Source organism: Pituophis catenifer, unplaced genomic scaffold (genome assembly GCF_029215685.1).
Source record: "Pituophis catenifer annectens isolate HBS135680 unplaced genomic scaffold, rPitCat1.0.hap2 SCAF_1, whole genome shotgun sequence".
NCBI lineage: Eukaryota > Metazoa > Chordata > Lepidosauria > Squamata > Colubridae > Pituophis > Pituophis catenifer.
The window spans coordinates 317186396-317211862 of NW_027256881.1; the positions used below are offsets into that span (position 1 = coordinate 317186396).

At 39.1% G+C, this 25467-nt stretch overlaps 1 protein-coding gene across 1 annotated transcript; it reads right to left on the reverse strand.

The window, feature by feature from the left end:
• Positions 1-6840: 6840 nt before the first annotated feature.
• On the reverse strand, positions 6841-25368 carry LOC139308142 (SERTA domain-containing protein 2-like). The gene is made up of 2 exons (XM_070931593.1): positions 25247-25368; positions 6841-9094 (listed from the first exon to the last, which is right to left on the reverse strand). Exon 2 carries the CDS (start codon positions 9088-9090, stop codon positions 8236-8238), a length of 855 nt encoding a protein of 284 aa, XP_070787694.1. The 5' UTR covers positions 9091-9094; positions 25247-25368; the 3' UTR covers positions 6841-8235.
• Between the last annotated feature and the right edge of the window lie 99 nt (positions 25369-25467).

Genomic DNA, 25467 nt, shown 5'->3' on the forward strand with positions numbered 1-25467 from the left:
AACAAATTTTAAAAAGAAATGTCTTTGGGGGAAAGTGCGCTTCATCCATGTATTTTATTTTATAGATATGGGTATAGTTTGGTCATGATGTCACTAATGGATAAATCATTAAATGAACAAACTTAGAAGTATGCTTTCAGAGATGGCAAATGTGCTGTGGTCATTCTTGCTCTTTTGCTGACATTTTTAAAACTCTTTTAATTGCGCCCTGTATTAGAAACATGTGTTGTACTATTTGTGTGCCCAATTACTCTTCCTCTAAACTCTTTTGGACAGATATGATACCTAGAATACATAGTGTATGTTCCTGTCTTTTGGTTATTTTTGATTTTTTTTAATCCACTGCAACTCCACTAGTAAGACTTACCAACTACCGTATCCTGGCAGGGAGATGTATGTACTAATTTGTATAACCGCCCATTGTTTACTCTCTTAAGTTTGTATTTTATTTCCCTTTTTTTCCAAGAATTTTTATATCTATCCTTATATCTTGATCTCTCCTCTTGCTGTAGAAAGGTGCGCGGTGATTCCTGAACCTGTTTATGTGACCTGAAGATCCTTCCATCATAATTTTTGTGTTGTTATGAGATTGACTAGCTGTACTGTACACCCTAAAATAGGCATAATACACTTAAGTCTGTACAAGAGAGGCTTGTATGTCCTTCTTGTGACATACTTGCGAAGAAAGAAATCTGGAAATGTTTGGTTTGCATTGCTGAACTCTACTGTTGTATAGCATTAAAAGCAAATACCTATTTTGTTATTCTTGTTTTAATATAGTTGAGTAGCAGGCAAACTCAATGGCTGAAATCCATTTATGAGCATATGTGCACATTGAAATGAATTGCTTCTGTTAGCACTGCAGAGTTCACTTTTTGCTATGTTTTTTCTCAAGCAATCCTGGGTACCTGCTTTCCTCATTTCTATAAAACTATATTTCCTATGTTTCATATTGGAAACCTGGCTTTTAAAACTAGCACTTATTAAAAAAAGTATCTTAGGTTCTTTTTATTAAACTTCAGGGAACCATTTCATATTAGTCTGCTGATTTTGGTACAGAAAAGTCTGCCATCGAAGTCTGGCATCCCTTGTATTCAAATTGGTTTGTACTTTTACATCTTGCTGCTGCAGCTAGATACTTCAGCATTTACCTTACTTTAATATCCAGGTCATTTCAAAACTGAGAAATGGTTACGAAAATAGATTTTTCAGTATGGCCATTAATGTATGTGAAGTCATATGCTTAGTTTCTGTTATCATGAACAATCAAGTACTCTAACTTCCCCTTGTTTTAGAGTAACTTCTTTCTTTTGGTTTAAATTGTTTGCAATTTATGTTTCGGAGTTTCTGGTAAATTTTATAAAGCCTTTTAGTCCATACCTATTGGCTTACTAGTAGCAAAGACTCGCGTGGCTTCTGACTTGCCAGGACAAATGCTATCTGGATGCAGCCTAATCTATCCTCTACTATGTTTACAGTCTGCATAGGTTCTTCTCGGTTAATGGAGTAAAACCTATTGAGCACTCTTTTGTGTACTACCATTCATTTTTAGAACAATAGTTTAGTTAAATTTGCAGCTGTCTTTGTGTAAGACAAGGGTGAGAACCTGTGCTGCTCTAGACATTCCTGAGCTACAACTCTTGAGTGTCCCTTACTATCAGTCACATTGGAAATGATTGCAACATTGGAAGGATTCTTCAACCCTGCTTGAGTAGCTGTTTAGCTACTAAACAGCTGCGTCAGACTTATGCAGACATGTTTCTACCACTGTCTGAGGGCTTGTAACATTAATAAATCTAAAGTTGACAAAACTAACAAATCTCTATTGACTTCTCTGTGTGTAACCCTGAAACCATCACAATCTGAGCCATTCTTATGAGTTGTCTCTGATGCAAGTGCAGAAATCCTCTTGGTTACATGTGCATGTGAGTTGGCACTCAATTTCAAAGGGCCCTGGATGGAACCAATTATTTGGACCCCAAGTTCAATCAAAGTCCAGACTGGTGTATATAGTAAGATGGCATTTGTTGCATTTGAAGATGATCTCTTTGGACTTGGGACAGATGATGCAACTGACCTGGCTCTCCTGGGTCTTAGCGGCTTTCAATACCATCAGTTGTGATACAGTAACTTTCTAAACCAGATTATGCTGCCCATCTTGTTATCCAAAGTTTTGGATGTTGGGAGTGAAAAACGCTGTTTTGCAGTGGTTTCCTTCCTTCCTTCTTTCCTTCCTTCATGATCAGTACCAGTCAGTGGTGGTGATGGGGAGAAGTCATGCCCTATGCCCTGCACTGAGGGATGCTCAGGGCTCCGGTCTCACATTTCTCTTTAACATTTACATTAAACTGCTGAATGAGGTCACCCATACATAGGATGTAGTATTTCAGTATGCTGACGATACCCTATGATTGTACATATTTCCACCCTGGGCTGGCCAGGTGATGCTGTTGAAGTGCTAACCAAGTGCCTAGGGGGTGTGAGGTTTTGAATGTGGAAGAATTGACTTCAACTCAACCCTGATAAGATTATTGATTTGTATCCAACCTTTATTATTTTTACAAAATAGGGTGACTTTGGGTTTTTGGCCCCTCTGGTGATTTGCACAGATTTGTCTTGTATGTCAATTACACCCTTTTTTTGAATGGAGAGGCCTGGTTCACGATCATTTCTTGATCACTTTATTAAATTTATATGCCACCCATCTCACTGTTCAAGGAGACTGAGCACTTCTTGGAGTGCTGCAATGTACTCTATATGGGTCTGCCCTTGAAGGTCACCAGGAATCTACATCTGGCCCAGAATGCAGAACACAAATAGTGTAGGGAGCCCTTAGGTTTGCTCATGTTACACCATTGCATGAGCTCCACTGGCTCCCATTAAAGCCCTGTATGCCCATCCTACCGGGTAGAGTAGGCTTCTCTGAAATGCTGCCATGTACAGTTGAGGGATCTAGAACTGTTTTCCATAGATGCTCCTCCCTTGTGGCAGGCAGGCTCCCACCCTTTTAGCCTTCTGGAAGGCCATCAAGACCTGGCTTTTTACCCAGGTATTATGGTCCAATGTTGGAAGCTTATGGATGGCTGTTGGGGAAACCACAGTATTGGGAACTGTGGTGGCGCAGTGGTTAGAATGCAGTATTGCAGACTAATTCTGCCCCCTGCCAGGAGTTCAATTCTGACTGTCTCAAGATTGTCTCAGCCTTCCACCCTTCCGATGTTGGTAAAATGAGGGCAAATGAGGGCGATGTTGAGGGCAATATGTTGGCATTTGTAAACTATTCAGAGTGCTGAAAAGCACTGGGGAGTGGTATATAAGTCCAAGTGCTAGGAGATGCTCAAGGCGACAGTTTTTCTAGTTTGCAATTTTATTATTGTGAGGAACCCAGATTTGTGCACTAAAATGGGCAGTTATATGAACCTTTTAAATAAGTATCCTCATCTCCCCAAGTGGCTTTTTTGTGCTAGCTCAGATGTAAAATAACCCATTCTTTTAGCACCCAAAAAGGGAATTTATGGGATCCCTTTAACTGCAAAAATGGGGCTTAGATAAGGATTTCTGCATGTCTAACCACTTACTATTCACAACTTGTACATAAAATGTGTGTGCAATTGATGGTTGGAATCTATATAAACTCATGTCAACCATTATCAAATAAGAATGTAACAAATTTGATCTTGCATAACTTGAAATCAAAAGTAAAAGTTCTACCATGAACATGTTTTGACACATTAAAGGAAATCATTTGTCCTATGATGGTCAGTCAACTGCTGACAGCCACTGCACATGTTCTTGCTGCTAGTCTGTTGCTTAAAATAACATCCTACTCTTTTTTTTTTTCTTGCTCCAATGCAAGCTCTTAGATGAATTAAAACTATGACGTGCTAAAGAGGGGGACTTATGGCCAGTGTGCAAACTTGTGGTCTTCACAGCATCCCTGCAGTTATGTGATCAACTCCTGGTGGCTCAGCTCCTATGCTGCAGGAAGCTGCAATCTCATAATAATTTGTGACCTTCCCTGCTGGCTTCCACAAACAAAGTCAATGAGAAAATCCACCGGGATTGTGAAGCTGTATTATCCCTGCCCATGGCATCTCCCTACACTCCTTGCCTGTGATTCCCAGCTCTTCCCACATAACAAGCTGCATGGTCCTGGGTTACAATGGCTGTCAGGATTGCTATTGCCAAGCAATGCAGTCATGTAACATTCAACTTTGGCTGCTTTAGTGATGGAAATTCCAGGCTTATTTGTGCTGTAACCCCAGGACTACCCATTTCACAAAAGAAACACAACTTTCAAATTAGGTGGGGCCTGTTTCCTTTTCTGAAGCTAGAAGTTGACCAGAGGCCTTTATGTCCCAAAAAAGTGGAAAAATACAATGCTTAGGGCATTGCTGTTTGATGCTCAAGAATGATTTCTGCCAATGTTTTCAGATAAGTTTGGAAACCACTCTGGGATGTATTCTGAAGATGAAAACGCCTGATCGTGCAGCACGCCTAAATCAATTAGAAATCGTAGCTCTCTTCAGTCTCCAGTCCAAATTTCGCAAATCTAAATATCAATTAGTCGCTAAATGCTATAGGGAAAAGGGCACTCCAGTCTGATCACCAGCGACAGTGAAAAGACTGGACATGCGCAGTTAGAGTGGGCAGGACCAAGCTGTGGAGGAAATTTTGAGTGGCACCCAGTCAGTCTAATGACAGTGAAGAACATCCCATTGAGTGGAGTGTCGGAGCAGCGAGGAGGAAAATGAACATCTTTACCTTCCAGGAAAGCTTGTAAGACCTAATCCTTATTTCAAGCCAGATCTCCTTTGAGATGCCTAATCAACAGTTGGCATCTTCATGTTTCTGCCACTGGTATATTGCTTGTGCAATTTAGATACCTGATTGTTGAATCTTTAAGCTTAAGAACTGTAGATGACAACAAATTAGATCTGAATATTTATTAAGGGACTTTTAAAAAATATTTTAGCCGCTACATGGCTACACTACATCACAGTGTAGCGGGCCCATTTTTAGATTAATTTTCTATGTACAAAGAAGCATTATGTACAAACTGTATACGTTCTTTTTATCTAACCCTTTTTACATAAAAGATAGAAAACATTTTGCAAAAGGGCCTGCTATGATTTAGATGTAACTGCAAATCTCCTATGTATATAAATACATTTCAACTGCTAAAGTATGCATTAAGCAAATAAAACTGGATTGACTTGGCATTAGTTGTAGAATCCAGCTCCATCATGACTCAAGTTGGGTCCAGGGTAAAGAACCAATACTAATTCATTTGAGTACTAATAATATTTGAGGGGCTGCCACAGAGGAAGGGGGTCAAGCTATTTTCCAAAGCACTTGAAGGCCCGACAAGGAATAATGCATATTCTGAACAAGGAGAGATTCAACCTGGAAATAAGAAATTTTCTGATAGAGCAATTAACCAATGGAACGGCTTGACTTCAGAAGTTGTGGGAGCTTAATCACTTTCATGAAGAGACTGGACTGCCATCTGTCAGAAATGGTGAAGGGTCTACTTGGGCAGGGGATTGGACTAGATGACCTAAAGGTCTCTTCCAATGCTGTTAATCTGTATCTAATTAGAAGAACGGGTTTTCAACAAAAGACTGCATTTGATGCTTGCTGAAGATTAAACATAAGGCAAAATCTTAATACTCTACTGATGTTTGGAGGATTCCTTTTGTACAGTGAAGTGGAAAGAAGGAAAAGGCAAAATAAGACTGATACAGGATAGTGAACAATAGCCAGTGTTACATCCTGATAATCACTACTCTTACGAATGCATCAACCATATTCTAACATTACAGTAGTTGCTTTGTCAATAGTCTAGTTTTTATTCTAAATGGCAGTCTTTGAGGCCTTCAAATAGTCCTTCAATCTAAGACTAATCAGAAACCCTTCCTGGCATTTCTACAGCTGGTTATTAGTATCGCACCATGAATGTCTGACTCTACATCTCTTAAAATGGTACTACTGGGCGTTCAGCTTCAGAGAAGCTCCCTTTCATTCCTAAATGCAATGCTACATAATGCAGCAACTACATCAGGTGACCGAATCTCATTGCACTTCAAGTCGAGTAGTGGATTGGTTCCAACACCACAAAAAATGGGAGATGGAAATGAAAGGTGATATTGGTGCAAGTTACTGTTATGCAATAATGAGATCCTCAATGTAGGGTTAGCCCCAATAGATTATTTTAAGGTGTCCAACCTACTACGGTAGGTAATCTCCATGCCAAGAATTTGCCATCGGAAAATGGCCATACAATAAGCGGCTTCTACTGCAATTCAGATGAAGATTAGCCAATGTGTATTCTATAGTTCTATTTAAAAAAGTACCTACCATCTTTCTAGAAAACTTACCTACAAATATTAGTGTTCTCAAAGGTAGGCTTTTTCCCCCTGCCACCTTGTTAAAGAAAAACAAAAGTTAGATTCTATGAATATGTAAGCAAGTATGGATGTTTTGCTTCCAAGCATTGGAAGCAATGAGGAATAGGTGGATAGATACACACATAAAAGTCTATCTGGTAGTAGATAGAATGGCAACGTTTTCTCTGTTCTTCCCACCATTTTTTAAAAAACTTATCTATGTCTGTTTTGTTGTTTGGTCAATAAGTGGTTTATTGTATCATTTTCAAACTTAACTGGACTCAGGGATGTAATGTTAGAACATGGCTTCAATAAGAAGTGAGCAGGTGCTGCTTCTATGACCATGGAACAGTACAGGCTTACAAGCTTGTGGTTCGAATGTCAACATTTTGGCAATACAGAGCTGTTCCCAAATGGTGCCAGCACTGAGACAGCCTGCCAAGTAGCACCAAAGCTGGACTAGGACAGGTTTTGTACACAACGAACTGAACACTTCAGCATATTATGTGCAAATGTCAAACCCATTTTGTGATGTGGCAAAAAACACGATTTCTTTAATTTGAAGTGTAATTCTTACAGGCAGACTACTAACTCTCATATGGCAACATGATTTGCTGGACTTCTATTCAATTAGAACTTTATTTAGCCAAACCAAGATAAAAAAACTGCCACTAAGAAGATACAATCCATTGCAAGCACTTTGGACAACTAAGGTTCCATTTTAAGAAAAAGAAATGTACAAAATCAGAGCGGTGCTTAGGCAAGCCATATTCAACTCTTACAAATCTCGCACAAAACTGCCAGCAGACAGAATTGTGCGGTATACCTTGATAATACACTATTATAAATTTCCATCGTCTAGATTTTATGTATTTCCTTATAATACAGGATGTGCAAAAGTGGCCTGCTTAAGTGATATATTGCACATAAAATCTAAAATTCTGTTTCAGAAAATTAAAATAGCTCTAACTATACAGAAAATACTAAATTGTAAAAAGCCATATTACCTCCAAATTGATGCACATAATACTGACAAAGTTCTAAAATTGAGACAATATACATATAAATTACAGTTAAATACCATAAAATTTAACCAATCAGCAAATTGCTGTGTTTGCTTCTACCGCCAGAAATATCATCCAGGAGAACTAAAAGATCTGCAGTGTTAAGACAAAGCAAAGAATTAAAGCATTTCTGCTAACAGAGGTAGTGCCAGCCACATCCAACCAGAAATTCATCTCTGATCTAGAATATTGTAATAAAATGTAAAAAGACTATAAAATTTACAAAAATAAATAATTTTAAATGTTTTACAAAATGCAAGAGATTTTGCTGCCAAGTATCTAGAATCTTCAATAAAGGGGAAGAGATCTGTAGTTTCTTAAATACTTTAAAAATATACTGTACAGAGGCTGCAAATCCATGTATGCAACTTCAGTGAATGCCAATAAAGAATGTAATTTAATACTAAAAATAAATCTTTAGACTTCAGATGATGTTTCCCCTTATGAAAATCACTGTTTTGCAAATCCTTCACACAGATTGAAAATTGCACATTAAAAAGTTAGAAACACACGAGAAATATTCATCATGTATAGCCTAAAAGAGTTAAAAAGATTGCACAATTGATTTAATAAATACTCCATTTTATATAACAGGCTGTCACTTTTTTTTTTTTTTTTTGGTTTATAGGAATTTTAGGGAGGTTTTGAGAACCATTAAAGAAAAATGTCTGTAGCTGCCCTTCCTGGCATAACACTTTGAAGTTCGCTCTCCTCTGGGACTTATCTTCAAATCAGCATTGTATGGCAGCTTAGGAAAATGTATCTTTGGGCTAGCAAAGGTGTCAGGACCCTACAAGAATTTCCATAATATGGTCTAAATCAGTGATATCACTTCTGCATATTGGGATGTTGTTTGCTGAGGAAGAATTACAAGAAGGAAATGTCTTCAACGTTTCTTCTGTTGTTGCCACAGACAGTGTTCTTGGAGGAGTTGGTGAGGGGCAATTGAAGTCTGAATCATACATTGAAGTGTCAATATCTTCAAATATGTCATCAATAGCTAAGTCCTTCAAGTAACTAGTTGAATTTGAAATTTCAAAGGAACCAAATGCACATTCTACTCCTTTCAGGTCTTGTCTATCTTCTTCTAACTTAAAAACTGACATTTCAGAAGTCTTGAATTGATCATCTCCAGATCCAGCCAAGTAAGAAGGTGGACTCACATCTTCCATGAAGTCCAAATCTTTTAGAATAGAGGAAATGGCTGATGACATGTCATTATCTGAAACCATCAACAAGCTATTTTCGATTGGACTTTCCATAGACCGTGGTTCATAACCATATGATTCCGGTTGAATAATACCAGGAAAAAAGTGTGAAGGCATTCCAAAGAAATCAAAACCTAAATAATTGGAAGGGGTAGTACTTAAACCACTGCACATGTTAACAGACTGTTGGCTAGTTTCTTGCCTCATCTCTTCTTGGATTTGTCTGACAGTATTGGCTATAAGCACAGAACGATGTAAATTTGGTTCCACCAGCATCTTGTATGTCTGTAACTTGGCAAGGCAAACATTGAGCACCAACTGACGCTTGAGTGGGTATGGCAGGTTTCGACTGGAATCAAAGGCACTTGACACACCAGCCATGTTCTCTTCATAATCACTTAACTTGCGTTTCAAACCTTTTCCCAACATGAACCTGGAAGAAAAAAAAATGAACCAATGAGCATTTCTGACTTTATAGTATTTATTTTTATCCATTCATTTTCTATTCCTTCATTTATTATGACCTTAGAGTTGCTTCCCCTTGACACATAATTAGGGATAGTTATATAACATTAATATGCTGCATCTTCTTCATTTAGATCTTGGACAAGGGAAGGCATCTGTCTTGTTCTAACCAGTAATTTGGGTAAGACGGAATAGAATTTAAGGAATTTTAGATTATTAATACCAGAAAAAAAGCATCATGAAAACTTAAAAAAAACAAAACCAGGAATTCTGGCCAGGATCTTGTATTTAGCGGCATGTAGGCAAGAGCAACTGAAATCCTACAAACCTATGTCCCTGAAAAACTAGTCTCTTTATTCTTCCTCTGACAAGTAGAGAAAAAACTCCTGCATATTGTGCTAATAAAAATGCATATCGTTAATTTTCATAAAGCACTTAGGATGCAGGATCATAATAAACAACCTCTTTTACAAGTTCTGATTTCAAAGCTAATATAAAAAGATTGAGAATTCCTTCTTCTTTCCCTCCACTTTACCAAAAAGATAAAGCATCAATAATCACTTCCTCTTATTTGAATTAAAATAGTTGGGGTTTTGAAGAAAAGTTGGGCTCTTCAATGAATACTTTTAATATTGATCATGCTGATTGTCTTGGCCCCTCCCCAGCCAACTCAGAAGGTAGACTTTTTGAGTCTTGATGCATACCGGAAAAAAATGGTTTGAGCAAAATTATTACTTGTTCTAACGCTTCTTATACATTTTAATTTAAATCCGCAGCTTGGTTAAAGGCTTTAATAGACATTTGAATTGAAGCAACAAATACAGCTAAACAGACAAATATTTTTTAAAGCATTAAGATTTTCTTCATGATAATTACATAGTATTCAGAAGAGGGCTTTAAGCAACTCCTGGCATATAAAAAACACTTATGTTGAAGTAAAAAAAAGAAGAAAGAAACAAGGTAGAAGCTACATACAAAATACAGCTTCTGGAACTCTTACCAGCCCTTTAATAGGAGCTCCATTCTGGATCATGTGCCTGAGAAGAAAGAAGGCCTTAGAATGGAGGAGCAGGCAGCATTCCAGTACACAATCAAATTGTTTTTCCAAAATGGATGGATATACGGTAATGGGAGATTTTTTTCCCCCTTGATTCTTTTTTATTTACCCAGCCCATTTCTGTACCTGATCTTTCTGTTGTTGTTGGCTTCTCTCCCTACACCAACTCGAATTACCTTGCTGGCAGCCTTGAGCCCATTCAAATAATTGATTTTCAGTATTCCATTGGGCTGGACTGAAAAAAATGGGAACGAGTTGGAGTAGCAATCCTGCACATCTCAATGAAGGACAGGAAGGAAACTCTTAATAGCCTTCCTCTGAGCCACATGCATAGGGTTATAATTACAGATACCATCATCAGAAGCCAGAAGGCCTCTTACCACCACTCCCAACCCCACCTCATCCTTAGCATACGATTTCTATGGATTTTATTATATGGGCCACCCCTCTGGTCCATGGCTATATACTGTATCTATAGTAGTTGTAGCGGAAAGTTTTACCAAAATGCCTCATTTCATGCCTTGCAAATGTTTGCCCACTATCAAAGAAACAGCTCAACTCTTTTTGGATCACATGGTGTCCATACTGGTATCAGACTGGGACAGTCAATTTATTCTGGGTTCTGGAAGGCACTGTTACAATTTTTGAATCTCCAGGTTAGCTTGTCCTCAATCACCCTGCCATGAATGATAAGGCTGAGAAAACTAAACAGATGCTCCAGCAATACTTAAAATGTTACTATACCTGCACTGAAGGTGACTGCCCCATATAGCTTCCCCTAGCAGAATTTTCCTACAATAATGCTCTGCTCACATTGATTACTATGATCCCCTTTCAAGCTCTGCATGGCAGACACCCAAGGGTTTTATCATCAGCTTTGAGGGAGGAGGGCACCATCCCAGGGGCAGTTAATTATTTTGCAAGAACATCTGGCTACCTAAGCCCCATTGAAACAACAGCTCGAACAGACAGTCTTACAAGAAGGCTGCAGATGTCCATTGATATAAAGGGCTACCAATTGCTGTAGGAGACAAAGTGTGGTTCTTTACCAAATTCTTTGTTTCTCCTAGACCTAGACCCTCTAAGAAGCTGGATACCAAGTTCAGAGGGCATTTATGGTCCTCCGGCAGATCAATGCGGCCTTTCATTTGCAATTGCTACCCTCCATGAAAGTCCACCCAGTTTTCCACCATTCGCTACCTTGTCAAACAAAAACCTCCTAGAATCTTATGCTCATAGCACCCAACGCCACTGCCAGTAATTATGGAAGGGGAGGAGGAATATGACATAGAAGAAATTCTGGACTGTAGGCAAAGGGGCAAAAGTACACAGTATTTGATGCAGTGGAAGGGGTACCTAGAATCCAGATGTGGATTAGAATATGCCAGGTATGTTCATGTCCATGTCCCTGACTTGGTGCAGCAATTCCACCAATACTTCCCTGAAAAGCCACAAACTTCCAAACACCTAACTCTCTGCCCTGCACCACCCAAAGAATCTGTAAGTGAAGGGTTAACCTGTTCTGCCCCAACTCCGGATTTCCGAGGATATTGACACACACCAACGGTCCTTATCAAATTTATTAAGTAGCAAGAATAAACAAGACTGGCAAAGGTTGGCAACCAGCCCAGAAAACAAGATATGATAAACCAATATACTCTGATAATAAATACGAGTTGTTTCTAGCAAGAAACTTACTAATGGTTATACTTGACTTTTTGGGTGTCTGTTGTTCAACCAAACATACCATTTGTCCCAACATTGGAAATATACGGAGTCCTTTTGATCTCGCAATGCTTTAGTCAAGTCTGTCGGCTTCCGCATAATCCAAAATTTTCTCCAGAATCAAATCTTCAGCCGGCAGGTCTTTCCCCTTCCAATGTTGGGCGAAACATATTCTTGCTGAGGTGGTGATAAATACACACAGACACCATATATTTGTGCCTATATTATCTGGCCTAATGTTCAGTAGATAGTACTTTGGTTTCAGAATTAGGTTATAACCTGTGATTTCCATAATCCATGCCTGTATAGTTTTCCAGAATTCCCTCGTCCTGGGACAGGTCCACCACATGTGGAAATAGGTGCCGATCTCCCCACACTTCCAACAGTTTGGTGAGAGATTTGTTTAATATTTGTTAAATTTGACTGAAGCCTACATACCGTAGAAAGCGTAAATATCATGTAAAGTTTCTGTCGTGATCGTTTGTTTGACTATTTCTTTTTTGTTTTTAAATAAATAAATAAATTAAAATTAAAAAAAAAAAGAAACTTACTAACGGTGTGCAATTTAAATAGGCTAAGGGAGTGGCCAACTATCCTCAAGCCCTACTCTCAAGGAGACCGCCTCCTCCTGAGTAGCCACTCCTGCCTTTTGGCAGCCCTGCGTGCTTGAACATTGAGGAGAGGCTCCTCCACTCCGCTCTCTCCACTTGAAGGAACCTCTGGAGGTTCTGAAGGCCCTGGCTGAGTCTCTGCCTCTGGCACCACATCCTCTTCAGCCTCCTCGTTGTCCGACGCAAGTGCTGGCTGTGCAGGCTGCTGGCGCGACACCACACCAGCCTCCTCTTCATCGGGATCAGCCACGATCTGCGCAGGCCGCTGGCAGGCCACAACATAACCAGACTGAGTGCATATCCCCAGTGGGACACTGGACAGTCCAACCGTCCAGTTTTGGCTTTCACTTCCGAAGGAAAAAGAGGAGAAACCTGCTAGTCACCTAGATGTTCTACAGCCAGCATCACCTGCTTCAAAGTATTTTTTAGATGAGGGGGAGGAGGTCTCCTCTGAAACGGCTTCACTTCCTCCCCTCCCTCATGAGAACTCAGATGAGGAAGAGGCCATGGAAGAAGGGGAGGGCTGTTTTGAGGAAGGGGTGATATAGGAGACGGGCAGAGCCAAGAGAAGGATTCAAACAAGGAATCAGTTTAGTCTTAGCTTTAGCCAGGGGCAAACCATCAGCTGAGAAGATTACTGGGCAGAGTTTGAGCAATAAATCAGTAAATTTGAACTCTTCACCTTTGGACCTGGTTCTTTGTGCATCACAATTAGCTGCCGTTTCAGATTATTTCTGAATATCACCACTCCAAATTTTTTTCAAATAAACTTTTGGGGCAGTTTTCAAAATTGCCCAATTACTCACTCTGTAATGTTCCTGTTTACACTGAAAAATTGTAAGTGCTATTTTTTTTCATATTTATAATCTAAATATGAACCTAAACAATAACCAACTGACAGGAAAAATGGTATGGACTAACAAATGTTAAGCATGGACTAAAAGATCACATGGTGATCAATCAAGTCTCTGACAGATTGTGAAGTAAAATAACATACAGGTTTTAAGGCCCCAAGATGGTAGTTCAGTGATGAAGAAAGAACACCCACCTCCCTGAGTAGGATTCTAGATAGAGGAAACCACCTCCAACAAAGATGAGAGCCAACGTTGTGCAAATGCTAAGAGCACTGCGGATTTCTAGTCTTGCTTTAGACAGGGAAGCAACTGGGTGATTTGGGGTCTCAACCATAGGAAGAAGGAAAAATTATTTCCAAAAATGTCAGAAGAACTGCATAGACTTGCCCATGTAGTTGCTAGGAATAAGACTAAGACACAATTAAATCAATATATTCCACAAGGTTAGGTTTCAGGAAGACATATATTTGTTGGGTTCACATTTACATAATTCACACTTCCAAACCAATACGAGTGCTAAAATAAAATTACATTTTTCTAAATTTGGTATCCCCCAGCTCATTTTAATATGATCTGCAAAAACCAATCAGGCAGCAAGACAACACTAATATTTAATTTACCATATACCAAAACACTTACATGATCACTACTTAAAAGATATAGTAGTTTAAGTTGTTTAAAGGGGTATACTCTTACAGGTAGCTTCACCTTCCTAATCAGAGCTCAGAAACTTCAGATAGACCACTAAGAAATGCTAAGTTTGAAAACTGTACTAGGGCATAGTATTGTGAGCATACCTGGGATGAATTTAGAATAGAAATGAATAGAAGAGAAATGAATAGAAGAGAATAGAAGAGTTGGAAGGGACCTTGGAGGCAGTGGTGGAATTCAAATTTTTTTACTACCGGTTCTGTGGGCATGGCTTGGTGGGTGTGGTGTGGCTTGGTGGGCTTGGCAGGGGAAGGATACTGCAAAATCTCCATTCCCACCCCACTCTGGGGCCAGCCACAGGTGGCATTTGCTGGTTCTCTGAACTACTCAAAATTTCCGCTACCGGTTCTCCAGAACCTGTCAGTACCTGCTGAATAGCACCCATGCTTGGAGGCCTTCTAGTCCAACCCTGCTTAGGTAGGAAACCCTATACCTGTGATGGTGAACCTGGGGCACCTGTGGCACGCGGAGCCATATTAGTGGGCACGCCAGCTCAGCTCTGGGGCACGTGTGCGCGCGACCCTCCCCCGCCCCCCCCTCTCCTGGCATGCGATGGCCAGGATTAGCCATCACTGCCCTATACCATTTCAGACAAATGGTTGTCCAATCTCTTCTTAAAAACTTCCAGTGTTGGAGCATCTACAACTTCTGGAGGCAAGTTGTTCCACTGATTAATTGTTCTAGGTTGCTTCTCTCCTTAATTTAAACCTATGACTTTTATCCATATCTTTCCTGTTTTGTACTGGCTCTCTCTGAGAGGGGTCATGTAGTTAGATTTCTGTCTAGGCTTAACCCTTTTAAGGAAAAGTTGGTGAGAAGAGGGTCAAACAACAGATCCAGAGGATCCTCAGGTTGACTCAGCCTTCCATCCTTCCGAGGTGGGTAAAATGAGGACCCAGATTGTTGGGGACAATATGTAGACTCTGTAAACTGCTTATAGAGAGCTGTAAAGCACTGTAAAGTAGTATATAAGACTAAGTGCTATTGCTATCCTGGAAAAAGTGGATCATCTGGATCCCTTTCAGTCAGGTTTTAGATCAGGGCATAGTACAGAGATAGCATTGATCATGCCTGTTGGTGACTTCTGGGAATGGTAGGCAGTCAGGATGTGTGTGTGTGCGGGTGCATGCACATGTGCACAACATATTTCTCCTAGCTCTCTGTGATCCTTCTGTTGCTTTTGATAGCATCGATTATGGTATCCTACTTAACTGAATGTGGAGATTCAGGGAGGGGGTTTCTCCTTTCTCCGGGAAGGATTCCAGTTGGTGTTGGACAGGGGTAAAGGTTCCCCTTGCACAACTGCTAGTCGTTTCCGACTCTAGGGGGCAGTGCTCATCTCCGTTTCAAAGCTGAAGAGCCAGTGCTGTCTGAAGAATTCTCCGTGGTCATATGGCTGGCATCACTAAACGCCAAAGGCGCACAGAACGCTGTTACCTTCCCACCAAAGGTGGTCGCTATTTTTCTACTTGCATTTTTTACATGCTTTTGAATTGCTAGGTTGGCAGAAGCTGGGACAAGTAACGGGAGCTCACCTCATTACGTGGCACTAGAGATTCGAACCACTGAACTGCCGACCTGTCAATCGACAAGTTCAGCGTCTTAGCCACTGAGCCACCATGTCCCTTGTACAGGGGAGGAGAGGCCAAACAAGAAAACCTTTCCCATTGGGGTGCCTCAGGGCCTGATGCTCTTGCCCCTTCTGTTTATAATCTGTAGGGAACCACTGAATGAGGTACAGTTTGAGGTACTGGTTACCACCTATAAAGCCCTTCACATGGCACTGGTCTGACTATCTGAAGTACTGTCTATCTTGCCTTTCAGATCCCTTCACTCAAACAATGCCCTCTATTGGGACCTAGGAAGCGTGCCTTCTCTGTTATAGACCTCCCCTCTGGAATTGCATCCCTCCCCCGAGGGTTTCCAACTTGATGACATTGAAAATCCGGCTATTCCCCCATTAGTACTGTACTTGCGATACAGTAATGTTGAGCTCTTGTTTAAAGTTGTTGAATGAAATACCTATCTTTTTGTCAGACATGCATTAAATTTGTTCTCATTGTTTTATAGTGTCCCTTGCTTATATTGCCATAACATGTCCAGAGCTGGGTGGCCTCTAATTTGAATGAATGGATGAGTCATCAGAAACTTTTAAGAGAATCTCAAATGGTATTAAACATAGTATTACAATAACATCACAAGAAAGATTTATAATAGTTTACTCTGATTAATTGATGTAGAAATTAAACATTATTCAACACTTTAATTGTATTTTAAACTAAACATTGTATCTTACATCTACTGGCATATGTTTTATATGAATCCCAAACAATAGGAAAGACTAAAATATTTACATACAATTATATATGTGCCCCTGAGCTCTTCTGATATGTTTCATTCATCCTTTAATTAAAAAAGTGATGGGAGAACTTGTGTTGTAAAAGTCCATTTGTAGCTTCTAAAATCTATTTTTCCTGGCTGTCAGGTTCCGGATTTCTGCGGTGAGATAAGACTCAAACTAGAAGTTATCTGTGTTTTAGCAATCTTTATTCTTGGCTCCGGCACGAACCAACAAACACCCGTGGAGAATGGTATATTGTCAGCGCTACTGCGCAGTGCTTCCCATAACCTTTTAAAGCTACCCGCCAATCCTGTGACTCCACCCCATACTCCCCCCCCAATGCTAGTTACATTCTGTCATCGTGGGTATAGTACACAAAGCTCCGCCCCTCCAGCTTGTCGAAATACTAAGGAATAGTCTTTAATATTAGAAGTCGCGTAGTTACTTCTGTGCAGCGGCAATAGCGTTGGAGCTGCTATAATGGAGGTGCCCTCAGCGGCAGCGATCTTATCCAAGGCTTCCACGTGCTGGCAGCTACTGTGGAAATGGCGAGCAGGGTGGAATCAGCAACGGTACGCACTCTGGACATGACAACTGGTAAGTGGGGTTTTCCCTCCCCCCCGTCCACCTGAATGACAACCACGGCGCTTTGAGGTTGACACTGGCTCTATAAAACATGATGCCAAAATTCAGGAGCAAATCAAACAACTATGGTGCAATACTTCTGTTTTTGGTAAGAAACAAAAAATGGGAATACAAGCACTCAAATAAGCTATTTTTCTTGCTTCAATTTTTTAATTTTGTTTTAAACAATTGTCTCCCTGGGACAAAGTAATTACTAGTTTATTGAAGCATGTTTATATATTATTATATTTCATAATTGTTATACAATTATTACATAATTGTAGTAGCATTATTTGGAATACATGTCAACATTTATGAACCAGTAATACATTTTAATAATTCTTGCTATTATCTCTTTTTTGTAAAATGCATCAATTAGAACATATTTCAAGGAGTACTGTGAAAAAAAAATGCAGAAATTAAGAGTTCCCATTAGTGATGTTCTGACTTCCATAACCTGAATTATGTATTTGATTTATCTGAGCCAATCACTTTAATTTAAAACATAATAAATTGGAAATTAATGTTTTTGAAAGAAGCCAGAGATGTTATCTTTTGTTTATCGTTGATGTAAAGACAGAAGACATAGATAGAATACAATTACTGTTAAATAATTTGAGCTGTAAAATAAATGAAATAGCTAGTACAGTCAAAGTAATCGCACATCTACAGAGGAATTTGCTTGTTTTATATTGCTCATTTAATCTGAAAATTAAGTATATTTGCACTATTAAATTTGATTAATAAAAATCAATTACATGTTTACTTAAAAATGAGCATTATGCTCAAAACCTATGAGTCACATAAATAGTATTTTAATTTCTAAATGAAAAGAGAAATGAACAAGATGAGTGTAGTTAGTCTTGGCTTAAGAACAGCTTAAAAGCTGTTTTATACACAATATAGATTGTAGGAACGAAGCAAGTTTGAATCTGACTAGCGTCTACATGAGAGCTCACCAAAGAACTACATGTATGCCAGTTTGTCTGAAAACTGACAGAGACAAAGGGCCTTGACAGAAAGATTCAAAGCCTTCTTTTCCAATGGAGTTAGTCAGTAAAACAATAAAATGCTCATTTTTTGCAATAAGCAAATAAGTATCAATATACATATACATACAAAGAACTAGGTAGTTCTTGCTTGCTGACTTTGTGCAGCAACCATTCAAAGTTACAGTGGGGCTAAAAAAAATAACTTTGTGACCAATCTTTGCATTTTCAACTGTCACAATGTCCAATGTCCCATGGTCACATGATCACCAGTGCAACACTTTGCAACTCGGCTTGCAACAAGCAGAGTTAATAGAGAAGAGCACTTCATTTAATGACCGAAGGGGAAATACGATCATGCAGTCAAAAGCCCATCACAATCATATGACTTTCCATTTAGCAACTTCCGGCCATAGCAACCAAATTACGGTTTCCAATTATGTAGCCTAAGCGAGGGCTACATATAAACAAAATTACAGTGCACTTAAGACATTCACCTGAACACCTGAAGGCTTGAAAGATGTTCCTGCCCAAACTCTCTTTAACTTCCACAGGTTCATTGGAAGATCTGAAGGAAAACAGTATTTCCCCATTGTTTGAATGTGAACACAGCTTTCCATCTTTATAGAATATTTTATTAATGTGAATATGCAAGTTATTTTATTAAACTTGTATGCTTCCCATCTTGCCAGAAGTGACTCTGATGGCTCATAGACATTCTATTAAAATGCACTATAATAAAAGATCATAAGTTTAAAATTCAATTAAAACTAACCAGGATGAAGAGGGAGGGAGCAAAGTATGCAGATGAAGCAGGTGAGCTGCTAGCTACTCCATTACCCATCTCCAAAGTTGTTAATAAGAAAATAAAGCTCCTCATGTAATCTGGGACTGGAAAGAATACAGGACAGTGTAATCTAGTATTAACTTATTTTCAAGGAATCTTCCATTCAGCAAACACTTGAATACATTTTTCAGTGTTTTTGTCTGTACTCTTGAAGTAAGATTGGTTAAGAAGAAACTCCAGTCAGCACGCCTTAAATAATTTCAAATGAAGAGCTCAGCTGGTCTTTAATGGCCACATGAAAGGATGTCAAAAGTGCTGCACGTGCAAAAATTGTTATGAATCAATGTAACACTGACTTATTTCAAATGTGTATTACAACAGAAAAACAAAAGGCAGTGTCTGAAGTGGTGGAAGCAAGGACAAATGCAAGAATATTTTGTAATGCCTAAATTTCTTTGGCCTACTAATTTTTCCATGAGTGTGTGTGTGTGTGTGTGTGAGATATCTATATCTATCTATCTATCTATCTATCTATCTATCTATCTATCTATCTATCTATCTATCTATATGCATATTCTTTCTAGCCAGGTTTTACCTACGTAAACTTAGTTGTTCTACGTAGGTAAAACCTGGCTAGAAAGAATATGCACATAAAAGCCTACGAAAAAGAAAAAAGATACATACATACATACATACATACATACATACATACATACGTGTGTGTGTGTGTGTGTGTCTTTTTCGTAGGCTTTTATGTGCATAAAACCTGGCTAGAAAGAATATGCATATATATATATATCTGTGTTTCCCCCAAAATAAGACCTAACCAGAAAATAAGCCCTAGCCTGAGTTTTTAGCCTGCTTCTAATATAAGCCCAACCCCCAAAAAGTGCCTGGCAACAGCTGCAGCCTGCGCAGTGCAGGTGACGAGCCTCCCACGGCTACCTGTCTGCTCCAAGCCACCGACTCTCAGCTTTCCCATGGCCCGCGTCCAGATCATGTGCCCCCCCCATGCCTCCGTCTGCTGCTTGGATAAGTAATCAACTCACCTGCGCTGCACGGGCTATGCAACCCCAGTCGCCAACCAAGGGGCCAGCAGGCTGCAGCTGCTGCCGGACACCATCGGCCCCTGCATGCTCGCCACCTCTTGTGCACACACCTGGGGGTGGGGCGCCCAGCTGGGCTGATCACCCTGATATTGCGCGTGCTCCTGTTGCGAACCAGTAGTAAAGGTAAGTAGAACCCAGCCGAGTGGACAAATAGCATGAAAAGATTCATAAATTCCAGGAGTACTTTATTTTAACACATTAATTTATATATGATTTTACAAGAAGTACCTTCATCAACACAACTTTTTCTGTTGAAAGTAAACTGACAGTTAATTTGAACTGAATAACCAATATTGATTTGTCAGCTTACGAATATGTTTAATCTATAAAAATTTTAACGTAAACTACACTGAATGGGAGCCATTGCAAGAAGATTTGTACACTGGTAAAGAGTTAGAAAACTAAATGGAAAATTATTTCAATATATGGTTTACAGTACTGAGATTGCTGTATGGACAGAGATGGAAAGATTCTACATTACCCACTAAGGAGGAATGACAGATTTTGCTGCAAGATATATTGACTTCTTTGATTATAGAAAAGACATCTACATTTATTGGCGACTTTTTGCATAAAAATGAAAAAAGTGAATTTGTGATATAGTGTTGAAGATTAGACAGGATAGATTATAGAAAAAGCAATATAATGTAACTTTAGAGAGTTCAAAATATATTTGTACTTATAACTGATGTGAATATAGGAAGCCACTTGTTGCATTTTCTTTCTTTTCTATTTTTTTCTTTTCTTGTACTTTATTATTTCCCCCCTTACTTTATAATAGTTTATTAATTTATTTTTATGTTTAAAAATTTTAATAAAATTTATATAGATCTGTAAACAGTTTTTTAAACTGACAATCCTAAATATACTCATTAGGAATAAAGTTTCACTGAAAACAAAGGGAATTACACTTAAGTAAACACCCTTTAGGATTCTGCTTGTAGCATCTGCCGAATCTGTTTTCATTCCTACAATTTAGTTCTCTTAGATTTTAGGATCTCGTACATTTTTAAAGGCAAGTTAAAGGGGAAGAATAAGCTCAAATCAAAAATATATCCATTCATGTAACTATAGGTGATCGAAAATTTAACCACCATTTGAAGTTTTAATGGTGCTGAAATATGTGACATTTGACCAGTCCTCACACTTACAACCGTCAGTGTCCCTGCAGTCATATAATCAAAATGTGGATGCTTGGCAATCAGTATGCATTTACCACAGTTGCAGCGTCTCAGGCTCATGTGATCACCATTTATCACATTCTTAGGGAGCTGCCAACAAGCAAATAAATGGAGGAAGCTGGATTTGCTTAATGACAGCAGCAACCAAGTCGTAAAACCGCATCACACCTGATTTGTTAACCTTCGATCCCAACTGTGCTTGTAAATCAAGAACTACCTGTAGTGGCTTAGAATACTATCAACCAAAGTACAGCAGCAGGAGAGGACTGGAGACTTCGCTTTTTGTTCTTTATAACTTTATATTTTCTTAGTTTTCAAAATCAATACTAGTTAGTCTAGCACCGATGAGGTTTACCTAGTTTGGGTAATGAAATATCTGCAAGAAAACAACCAAGCCCAGAGAACACCAAGGACCCCTCATTTTAACCCTGAGCCAAAAATACTTCTTTATTGGTACAAAGAGATTTTGCTACCTTTTCCCTGAATCATACTTCTATCTAAAAGAAGAAAGATAGCAGTAGTGGAGTGGCTGATAGACAGGAGGTCTGTATGAGGGTTATGAAGAATTGAGGAATAGCAGATTAAAATTCTACTTCTATTACAACTTGTAAGGAAGCCTGCAGGCAGCAACCCTGTGAAATCCTTAAGCAATCTCAGAAACAGCATTTTGAAAAAGAATGAAGCCTTAAACTTAAAAATAGTTTAACTCAGAATAGTTCATATACGGTGCAGTTTGTCCAAAATAGTTGTGTACACACAGTTCTGATATGTCAACAGTCCTTTTCAACCAAATGATGCAATTTTGAAGAAAAATTAAAGATTTAGTTACTGTGAAAGTATTTTACAAAGATTAATCCAAAAATTAAATTGTGGCTAATAAGGATATTCTAATTCATATTTACTGCCTTGTTGATATTTGTAGCACTGTGTAAATAAATGTATTTAATAACTGATCGCTGTACAGTATAGCAAATAATTATATATCAATGTTCCCTACTAGATAACTACCACCACTGCTATTCATCACACATAGGGCTGAAAAAAGCCCTAATAGCACAGCTGAAAAGTCTCAGATTAACTTGATATGCTTTTAAGTGTATAAAATCTCACACTTAGGCATCATGCACACCCCTCTACAAAACCACACTGAGGCCAAAATAAAAAATGTAGTACTGATTTATTCCCTATACGTGGATCTTCCCCTCCAAAAATATAGGAAGACCCAGACAAAGCAATATCTTCAAAATTCTGTACTGTACCGCATAAGATGCTATGAGGGTTACATAGGCCATACTTTCAGATTGTATTATTCTCTGCTTTACTTTTTTTAGAGTCTTTAATTTGGAATCTAATTTTTTATCAAGTATAACACCTACGAGTAAAATAAGTACTACAGGACAGAAATATGTGTCATTAATTGCTATTAGAAATTGCCAGTGAAGTTTACTACCAGCAAATAGACAAAGAATATAAATGATTAATTTCAGATCACAGTATTGCTTATTGTAGAAAACTCAATAATTTAAAGAAATGTAACAAACTTAAAGCAGTATAGCCCTTAATACATTATTTTAAACTTGGCATTAATGAACTGTTTCTAACTGTTAAAATAAGGAACCAAAGCAGTGAGAAATTGTCCTCTTTTTGCATTTCATTTTCTATTAGAGTTAAGACACAAGGGGCAGTGTATTCAAAATGAAACTAGACAGAAGTTCCTGGAAGCTGTTGCATGCACCTCCCACAGTAGCAAGATTTTAGTTTACAGGACTCTTATTTTCTGGTTGATGAAAAATAACTTCCTACTCCAGACTGACAACTATTTAAAACAAAACAGACAACCTCATTACAATTCTGCTCCTAAGGATAAAGCTACACCTCCGTAGCTTTACAAATTTGCAAACTTATTCAAACCGCCTCATTTCTTAAATGAAAACATTTCTCCTTAAAACTTCTGTTGATAGTAAGCTTGTTCCTAAATTTTTCATCCAATTATATAATTACAGTTTTATTTCAGTCCCTACCATAGCTAGGCCCACCTTAAAGTTAATCACAAGATAGTTTCCAGCAAAAGATGAATATCTTTATCCTAACCCTAACCCAAGAACTTTTTCCTATTGACATTTTCTATCTCTGATCTGACCATTCTTGAGCACTTCAATGTTTTTTCATTCATATGCTGCCAATGTTCTAAGTTTCAAATAATTTCCACATCTGCTTTCTAGCCATCCAGTTTCTAGTCTGTGCCCAATCCTCCCACAATTTCTTTTAATAAGCCCCACACAAATTTAATGTATCTTATAGTACTGGACTTCTATTTTAAATGCAATTCTCTTCTCTTCAAATATGCAATATTAACTAGATTTTTAATCAGTTTTTACATACTTATCAATATATCCTTCATTTTGAGATACAGATCTCATGAATCCCCATTTGCGTGACACTTCTTCGGAGCAATGAAAATGTTAAATATTCCTAAATACTCAAATAGAAACTTTTTGCATAATTTGCGTATTACTTTAAAATTTACTTTTCTGTCAAAAGCAGAATTTAAAGTAGCCACCTCCAAAATAAAAAAACAAGAATAATAGGAACATTAGTATTTTATCATTCATCCACAAAGAAACCACTAGGCTGTTTCAAATCACCTGAATACAACTTTATTCTAAGTTGGCCAACCTTGCATAAGTTTGGAAATTATGCTGGGTGTGGTCAGGTTAATACTTGGATGGACAGAGTTATAGCTCTTTGGTTAAAGCTCACTTGAAGGAGACCCCACACCTTTTATACAGCTCTAAATTTATTTCCTGGCAGTAACTTTTTCCCTGTTTTTAATCAATCTTCAACTTACATGGGATCTTATTCAGCTACCTTATATAAATGTTTCCAAAAACATATCTAGATATCAATACTCTAAGCCTATTCTACAATCCCAATGTTTTATCCATTATACTACAATATCCTACCAAGAAAAGAGTGTTTCTGGAAAATATACTCTCTAAATTCAATCTCTTTGTCAAGATACACCTCTCCAAACATTGCAACACAACATTTGTAAAGTATCCCTCCCTGATTGTTGGATTCAGCTTTCACCTCCCATTCATACTGTATTCCTAACACTCATTGGTTGAAAAAATGGCCTCAAAAGTAACCTATATTATCTATATATCTTTTATACATGACCCTGACTAGCTAAACCAAAGCACCACTCTTCAGAAACAAACCTCAGTTGATTCTCTACTGCTTTCAGTCAATTAAATCTACCCAATTCACGCCCCACCCACTTTTCCTAAAGCCTTCATTCAGCCCCACAAGCCTGCCACAAAATTGTTTCCCACATTCAAATACCACCCAGGGCACCAGCAGTTTCTTCCTTGCCATCTCTTCAGTGGGCTCCTCAATTCCTCCCACTAATTTTACTTGGCTTTTTCTCCTCTTTTAGCAGCAGACTCTTTGACCCCCACCCCAACCCAAAAAAACCCCTAATTTCCTCTTATTGGCAGCTTTTGTGAATCTCAGTCTGATACCCACCATCATCTTGCTCTTATCCATCATTCCCTCCCAGTCTTCCTTATATAACTGTAGTTCCTTCCCCAAATCCGAGCCCTCCAAATGTGATATGCGACCCCTATTATCGCAAGCAAAATGATGGCAATTATCATTCCAAACATCTGAAAAATATGTTTTTTTTTGGGGGGGGGGATTACCCCAGCTCACGGTGCCTGTGTATATTGGGGGGGGGGGATGACGACGACTTGCTCAACGTAGTTATTTGCTAACCCAAGTAAGCTTCTCCCAGACGATTCACACCGTCGTTGGTAAGGTGCCCCTCCCAGGCCCCCAATTCTTTAGTTTTTCTGGCCGAGATACCCCCAATCATAAGTTTCCCCCGCCACATTCGCCAGCCTCTATTTCCTTACCAACTCCCCGAGATACTCAAAATGCAGGTCTCTTTTAGTTGTAACTCCTGACCTCCACCTCTCAATTTAGCTCAGCAGAGTCTTTCCTCGCCTTGCATTGCCGCGACCAGCCCGCACTTGGCTTCCCGGAGCACCTTCCCGGACGCCTGTCCCCGTGTCCATCGTTCCCGCGATTCAGACCCGAGTTCAGCCAGCCAGCCAGGGTCTCGCTTACCTGCTTAGGGCTCCAGAGAGAGTCGAGGGACACACGGAATCCCCTCTCCCTCGGCTGGGCGGCGCGGCGCTGGCTCCCAACCCAGCCAGCCGGGATCCCTTAGAGGGGCTGGGATGGCCAAATGCTTGCGTGCTGAGATGAGGAAGGAGGAGACGAGGCGGGGGGGGAGGAGGAGGAGGAGAGGGCGGTGGCAGCAGCAAATGAGCCCCACCCCCTCCCCG

Bases quoted from the DNA above. Each gene is read 5' to 3' on its own strand.
- LOC139308142 (XM_070931593.1), bottom strand. From the start codon at position 9,090: ATGTTGGGAAAAGGTTTGAAACGCAAGTTAAGTGATTATGAAGAGAAC.